This window comes from Fukomys damarensis, unplaced genomic scaffold (assembly GCF_012274545.1).
Source record: "Fukomys damarensis isolate Sample0158 unplaced genomic scaffold, DMR_v1.0_HiC HiC_scaffold_19, whole genome shotgun sequence".
Classification (NCBI taxonomy): domain Eukaryota; kingdom Metazoa; phylum Chordata; class Mammalia; order Rodentia; family Bathyergidae; genus Fukomys; species Fukomys damarensis.
Window position 1 is genome coordinate 63424836 of NW_022900931.1, and position 7390 is coordinate 63432225.

General features: G+C 59.2%; 1 protein-coding gene across 1 annotated transcript in view; it reads left to right on the plus strand.

The window, feature by feature from the left end:
- Positions 1–87: 87 nt before the first annotated feature.
- The window catches only part of Npas1 (neuronal PAS domain protein 1), a 9182-nt gene continuing 1879 nt past the window's right edge, over positions 88–7390 (plus strand). Inside the window, exons 1-10 of the mRNA XM_033766009.1 lie at positions 88–379; positions 1205–1401; positions 1636–1725; positions 2854–3019; positions 3959–4074; positions 4426–4583; positions 5010–5116; positions 5446–5593; positions 6545–6639; positions 7235–7387. Of these exons, the coding sequence (XP_033621900.1) occupies positions 88–379; positions 1205–1401; positions 1636–1725; positions 2854–3019; positions 3959–4074; positions 4426–4583; positions 5010–5116; positions 5446–5593; positions 6545–6639; positions 7235–7387 (1522 nt within the window). The remainder of the gene's footprint in view (positions 380–1204; positions 1402–1635; positions 1726–2853; positions 3020–3958; positions 4075–4425; positions 4584–5009; positions 5117–5445; positions 5594–6544; positions 6640–7234; positions 7388–7390) is intronic.

Below are 7390 nucleotides of genomic sequence, written 5' to 3' on the forward strand. Positions count from 1 at the left end.
TTTTTTTTTTTTTTTTTTTTCAGTACTGGGGATTGAAGCCAGTACCTTGCTTGGGACCCTCCTGCTTCAGCTTCCCAGAGCGCTGTGATGATAGCTTGTACCACTGGGCCCGGCTTCATCCCCTCCTTTTGTGGTGGTGCTGGAGATGTAACCCAAGGCCTCCCACATGCTCAGCCCTGCTGTCCCTCTGACCCACACTGCAGCCCTGCCCGCCCTTTCTGGCTGAACCTTACAGTGCTCTTCGCCCTACCCACTGGTTGGCTGGGAGACGCTGGGCTTCGTTTCCGCCTCTTGGACGCAGTGACCCCTGCTGGCACGGAAGTGCGCGGACCTGCATCTGTCACAAGCCTGTCTCTCAGGCTCCTGCTCACGCCCAGCGGTGGCTCTGTGGGCAGAGTGTGTTTCCGCCCTCCCCAGCACGCACTGTCCTTTTCTTCCCATCCCAGTGGGTGTGAGGTGGCCTCTCACTGTGGTTTCGGTTTGCATTTCTCTGACGACTAGTGAGGCTGAACATCTTTCAATGTGTTTGCCACCCGTTTCCACACCTTATTTATTTATTAATTAGTTAGTTTTGGTTTTTTGAGACAGGGTCTCGCTCTGTAGTTCAGATTGCTCTGGAACTCATTGTGTAGCCCAGGCTGGTTTCAAGCTCACAGTGATCCTCCTGCCTCAGCCTCCCGAGTGCTGGGATGACAGGCGTGCGCCACCACGCCTGGCCTTCCACATCTTCTTTGGAGAAGTGTTCATTCAAGTACTTTGCCAATGTTTTCCTTCTCTGGGGAGTCCTGGATAGAATCCAAGGCCTTCACACTGAGTGACATCCCTAGAGATTTGTGTACTTATTTAGTTGGTGGGTAGTTTTTGTTTTTGTTTCTTTGAGATAAGAGTCTCACTATGTAGCCCAGGCTGGCCTGGAACTCCCAGCAATCCTCCTGCCTCTGCCTCCCAAGTGCTGGATTACAGATGTACGCTAATTCTGTGTCTTCATTTCTTGTTCGTTGTTCATCTACCTCTGACCCTGGAGCCGGGTGAGGGCAGCTGAACTGTGCTGGTCACTGCTGTGGCCTCAGCACAGGACAGGGACTGCAGGGTTCAGGCAGCTTGTGGGGAGCCCTCTCCTCTGTGCCTACGGTTTAGACCCTCCGTCGCTGGGCCCCGCACCCCGGCCTTCCCTACTCCCCAGCCAACCCCCACTGAGCCCCAGAACTCCAAGGTGGTGGTCCCAGCCCTGGAGGGACACGGGAGGGTTGTAGAGCGGCCCCTCGGGATCGCCCAGAGCTGGGTCCGCCAGACCAACGTGCCCATGCACCCTTCCCTCTGCCCCCAGCCCCCGGCCGCCGGGGCCCAGCGGCGCTGGTCTCCGAGGTCTTCGAGCAACACCTGGGAGGACACATCCTGCAGGTGAGGCCCCGACGCCGCCCCTGCTGCCACCTGGTGGCCACGCGCGGAACCGCGTTCTCTTTTCTCACCTATGCAATGAGCAGCGTGTGGACCCCAGACCGAACGCTCGCGCGCCCCCTGCCGCCTGCCCGCCCCGGTTCACCGCACCCCTCCGGGACATCCAGATTTCATTCCCGGTCTTATGCTGGGGACAGAATCCTCCCTTTTCCCGCCCTTTATTTTCCCCGGCTGCAGTCCCTGGATGGCTTCGTTTTCGCCTTGAACCAGGAAGGAAAATTCCTGTACATCTCCGAAACGGTCTCCATCTACCTGGGTCTCTCACAGGTAAGGCCCCTGCGGGCCGCCCTTCCCAGTACCCCCCCAGCCGGTGCCTGCCTTGCTCTCCTGTGTCCCCATCCCAGCACGGAAGAAAAGACATGGAATGGATTTATGATTCCTCAAATCTGTTCCCTGGAACCGCACATGGCACCCAGGTGACTCAAGATGGGAGGGGGACAACCTGAGGAAAGCAGGTGAGCTGAAAGTCCAGCTCCTCGGTGACTCGAAGGCGGGGTGCACGGAATTTCCAGCACTTGTTCATTTTTGAAAGTTTACAACAGTTCTGTGTTCGTTGCAGTATGGGGAACTGAAACCAGGACCTTCACACTGAGCTATGTAGTGCTCAGGCCATCCACCCATGTGTCTGTCTGTGTGTTTAAGACAGGGTTTAACTCAGTCGCTAAACTGCCCAGGCTTGGCTCCAGACCCTCCTGCTCAGCCTCCCGAGTGCTGGGATCACAGGTGTATACCACCAGGCCCTGCTGCTTTTCAGTAATTCTCATGGGGAGACTCTGCATGGTGCTTGAGGCTTTATCTCTGGGTGCACTTTCTGCCCCAGCTCCTGCCTCTGAGGACAGGGAGAAGCTTTGGCCTCCTGCAGAGCTCAGGCTTGCAGATTCGTTCATACAAATCACTCTCATCTTTCATCATTTTTGTAAAGATTTTGGCAAATGAGAAATTGGGAGAATTCGATGCATTTGGCGATTGGGTCCTCATGAGCAGCTTTTCAGTGAGTTGTTAGAGATTCTTGGAAGAAAAAGGGAGGGGGACTTGTATGTGAGCGCATGCGTGTGTGTGGTTGCGACAGGGTCTTTTTATGTGTTTCAGGGTGTCCTTAAACTCCCAGCAACCCTCCTGCCTCAGCCTCTCAAGTACCGGGATTACAGGCGCGAGCCATCACTCCTGGCTAAGGAAAGGGTTTTGGACAAAGAGAAAGGGGAAAGAAGGCGTTTATGTGGGGGCGGAGCTTAAGGGGGAACATTGTGAAGGGCCTGAGTTCAGCCCTCAGTACCAAAAACAACCAACCAAACGATAAAACCGAAAGTAGCACGAGGCGCGTCAGTGCTGTGGTGCAAACCTGAGTGGCTGCCCGCGCACCTCAGCCGTCCCTGCACTCCCTCTCATCGCCGGCAGGTGGAGCTGACGGGCAGCAGCGTCTTCGACTACATCCACCCCGGGGACCACTCTGAGGTGCTGGAACAACTGGGGCTGCGGGCCCGGACTCCGGCCCCCCCCACCCCGCCCTCCATCTCGTCCTCTTCCTCCTCTTCCTCTTCGCTGGCAGATATCCCTGAGATCGGTAATTCCAGGGGTCCCCAGGTGGACTGAGGGCACCTGCCTCTCTGTACTGAGCTAATCCTGGGTGTACAAAAAGCCCTTTCCTTCGAGTTGTGCAGTCTTTGTACAACGAACCAGATTCGATCTGCTCGAGCTCCCCAGAATGCCAGGTTCCCCAAGACTGAGCTTTAAGAAAGACCCCTCTTGCAGCGGGGTGGCTGGGCTTATCCAGGTCTGCACTGCTGCGCACTGGATCCTGACCCGTTCCCACGAAGCAAATCCTCTCCATTTTTCCAAAGCAGAAAATGAAGCACAGCGCAGAAAAAGCCATGTTAACCGCCCGGATCACACAGCTGTAGCCGGTTTGTCTGGCTCCAGGATCTGACCCTAACCATTCTTCCCAGTGGAAATTTACACTCTTCTGGTGGTGGAGCTCGAAGGTGCTGGTGATAACAGCGCCTTCTAGTTTTGAAAGTTTGAGGCTCCTGTCCGTAGACAGCGCTGTCCCACACTGGGTTTGCTTAGTGCAGAACCATCTAGACTTCAGCAGCAGCTGCCCGTAGCAGTCTGAGGCTCAGTCACTAGACCACTGTTATTAGACCGCATAGTGGGGTTCGCAGAATAATCTGGATTTGGCAGTTTGACGTGTGGCTCTTCCCTGAGTCCCTGCTCTGTGCCAGGCCAATGCTGGGGGACACGGTGGTGACCATGGTGGCCCCATCTTCCCCTCCTGGGACTCAGTCCTAGTGCGGAGGCTGACCTGTTCCTAGACCGGCCCCAAGCCCCAGGGAGGGAGCTAGGGCAGGTGTCAGTGAGCGTGCAGAGCCGAGGACAGGAACTCAGTGCGTCCCAGAGTGGATGTGAGAGGGACCTCGTCAGAACCCCAGGGCCGCTGGCTCTGAGCAGGGCGCACAGGCGCGGCATCTCCTCTTCAGGCTCACAACTGCGTCTCTCACCCCAGACGCCAGCCCTGCCGAGGCGCGCCCTTCCGCCCGGGTCCAAGAGCGCTCCTTCTTCGTCCGCATGAAATCCACACTCACCAAGAGGGGGCTGCAGGTCAAGGCCTCCGGGTACAAGGTGGGTGCTTGCCGGGGCGAGAGCTCTTAAATTCCTTCCAGGAGTGTCCCGGGCCGGAGCATGACCGTGACCGAGGAAACCAAGGCTGGGGACGGGGCCACACGCTGGCCCCTGTGCCTCACGCCTGTGGGTGATGGATGGAACCTGGCGAGGAGGCCGGCTATGGTCCTCCTAGCTCTCAGGCTCACCTGGCCCCTCCACCAACCATGCCCATCGCCTGCAGGCCTTTCCCCGACCACGCCCACCACGGCCGGTCCCGCCTCCCGACGACGCCCCCTGCCCGATAGCTCCGCCTCCCCAACTGGAAACCCCACCCACCTTGCTCCTCCACCAACCTCACCCCTCCTGCAGGTCATCCATGTGACAGGGCGCCTGCGGGCCCGTGCCCTAGGCCTTGTGGCCCTGGGCCACGCACTGCCCCCAGCCCCTCTGACAGAGCTGCCTCTACACGGACACATGATCGTCTTCCGCCTCAGCCTGGGTCTCACCATCCTTGCTTGTGAGAGCAGGTACCGGGGTTGGGGGCTGAGGCAGATGCAGGGGGGCTCCCAGGACAGCTGGGTTCTGCTTGAAGTCAAGGGCAGCCTGGGTCTGCAGACTCTGCCGCAAAGGGAGCCACAGAGGAGGAGGAGCCAGGGGCGGGTAAAGAGGCTAGAGAGGTGACAGCCTTGGGGGGACTGTGTCATGCTGGGGACCCGGAGGCTCTGCAGGACCCCATCCTTCCCCTGCCCTTGTCTCCCATCTCACCTCTCACCTGCTTCTCCTGGTACCTAACAGTGAACTAGTCCTGGTCCAGAGCATTCAGAGGTCCGGGGCTCTGCGCATGCTCACAGCCACCCAGGGCGGGGCAAACACACCCAGAGCACCTGCGGAGCAAGGGTTTGGACTCTGGGTGCTCTGAAGCCACCTCATCCTCCCTCTCCTGTCACCCCCAGAGTCAGCGACCACATGGACCTGGGGCCCTCAGAGCTGGTGGGCCGAAGCTGCTATCAGTTCGTCCACGGACAGGATGCCACCAGGATCCGCCAAAGCCACTTGGACCGTGAGGCCCACCTCTGACGCCATCCCCATACCCCTGTCCCCAGGAAGTTCCCCTTCGCAGCTGGCCACAGTCCATCCCGCTGAGCCCTGGCTCAGGACGGGGGCGGGCTGTGGGGTCCCCGTGACCCACCCTTAACACTCCGGGTCCCCCAAGCTCTGCTCCCTCTGACTCTGCTGTCTCCCTCCCGGCACCTCTGGCTTCTCACCTCTCCTGGTCACCCCCTCGCTGTCCACTCCTCACTGTCCATCTGTCCGTCTGTCTCCCTGGCCTTCTCCTTCATCCCTTACCACACCGGTCCCTTCCCATGTCTCCGGCTGTGCTGGGCCCAGTGCTGGACAAGGGCCAGGTGATGACCGGTTACTACCGCTGGCTGCAGCGCACAGGCGGCTTCGTGTGGCTGCAATCTGTGGCCACTTTGGCCGGGAGCGGGAAGAGCCCCGGGGAGCACCACGTGCTCTGGGTCAGCCATGTGCTCAGGTGACAGCCACAGCCCGCACCCCTCCTGCAGGGATAGGAGTCGCTGTGCCCCACCTTGGGGTGGGTGCTGTCCAGGGCGGGACAAGTCAACAGGAAGGAGCAGGAAGTGAAAGCAAAGGCCTAGAGGTGCAGGGGACAGGAAACAGTCCCTGGTGGGGGGCAGTGTCTGAATGAGGCAGGGCCAGCTCACAGAAGCCTCTGGCCCAGCAAGAGGATCTGGACTCTGGGGCACTGGGGAGCTATGGGAGGCTCTTGCCACAGAGACCCAGAGTAAAACAACTCATGGAGAGAAGCCAGAGGTGGAGCTGGGTATAGGGGTACATGCCGGTAACCTCAGCACTCTGGGAGGCTGAGGCAGGAGGGTCACCAAGCTGGGAAGGGCATTGCCAGCAGGGGGCCCAGCAGAGTCAAAGAATCAACAGCCTGATCTGTCCATAGGAGAAAAGGGAGCACACAGGGTTGGAGTTTAAAGTCATCAGAGAAAAGTCTGAAAATGACTGCGGGGCTCTTGACTCAGGGGCATGGGGCAGCCATGATCTTTGGAAACTCTTCTTGCTGGTATGGAGAGGGAGGCCAGGAAAGAGGCCGGGGCAGGTCTTGGGAAGTGCCAGGCTGCAAGGTTACAGGAAAGGGGCAAGGGCATTTTCAACCTGGTCTCTGGCTTTTCAGAGCCTAGAGGTAGGCTCGGGAGAGGAGGTAAAGGTTTAGAAGGAAGACGCTGAGGTCAGATGAGCAGGAGGCACGTGGGGGACTTGCAAGTGGTGGCATCCAGGTGGCCAACGGCTGTGTGGGTCTGGCCTCAGAAGAGAGCCAAGCTGGGCAAGGAACCAGCTTGGGGTTGGGGTTAGCGTCGGGTGTGGAAACGCTGGCTGGAGCGGTGTGGGACAGAAGGGTCAGCAGAGGCTGGGTGGCCGGGGACCCGGGGCTCTAAACCTCATCCTCTCTCCGCAGCCACGCTGAGGATGGCCAGACCCCTCTGGACACTTTCCAGCTTCCACCCCGTGCAGCCTGTGAGGGGGCATCCAGCTCAGGGCCCGAGCCCACTGGTAAGCTCGCCTCCTTGTCCCCAGAGCCCCTGGGAAGCCCAAGGGACCGCTGGGAGGTTGGTCCATTTGAGAAGCCACCAGTCTGTGCAGCCGTGCATATGAACATTAAAAGTAGAAGTCCGTGCTGGGCACAGACCCATAATCTCAGCACTTTGGGAGGCTAGATCACTATGAGTTCAAGGCCATCCTGGACTGCATAATAAGACGCTGTCTCCAAAAAATAAAAAAAAAAACCCACATCCTCAACAGAACTCCCCACACTGTGGCCAGTGGCTGACCATAGGACAGGCGGTTGTGGGTCCCGCCGTGGAGCAGCAGATATCTACACGGGGCTGCTCAATCCCGACTGCCTGGCAGTTATGGGATGGCTCCAGCTGTGGGCCGGTCCTGTGCAGCCACTGGTCTCTGCCCTCTGGATACTACCGGTAGCCTCCTCTAGCTGTGATGACCAAAAGTGTACCCAGACGCTGCCAAGCGCTTCCCAGGGGACAGTCCCTTCTGCTGACCACCCCGAGTCTGCCCACTGAGCACAGATGTGATTGGGGAACCTGAGGTCCAGAACGCCCACCAGACCATCGGGCCTTTCCTCTTCCAGAGAGGGGCCCGCCGGCAGAAGGGAAGCAGGCGGCGCCCCCAGACCAGGAAGACGAGCCCCAGGCCCGGGGCACACGCATCAAAGTGGAGCCGCGGGCACGGGAAGCCAGCGGCTCTGAGCACAGCAGAGGCGAGGAAGCGGCCCAGCAGCCCCGCG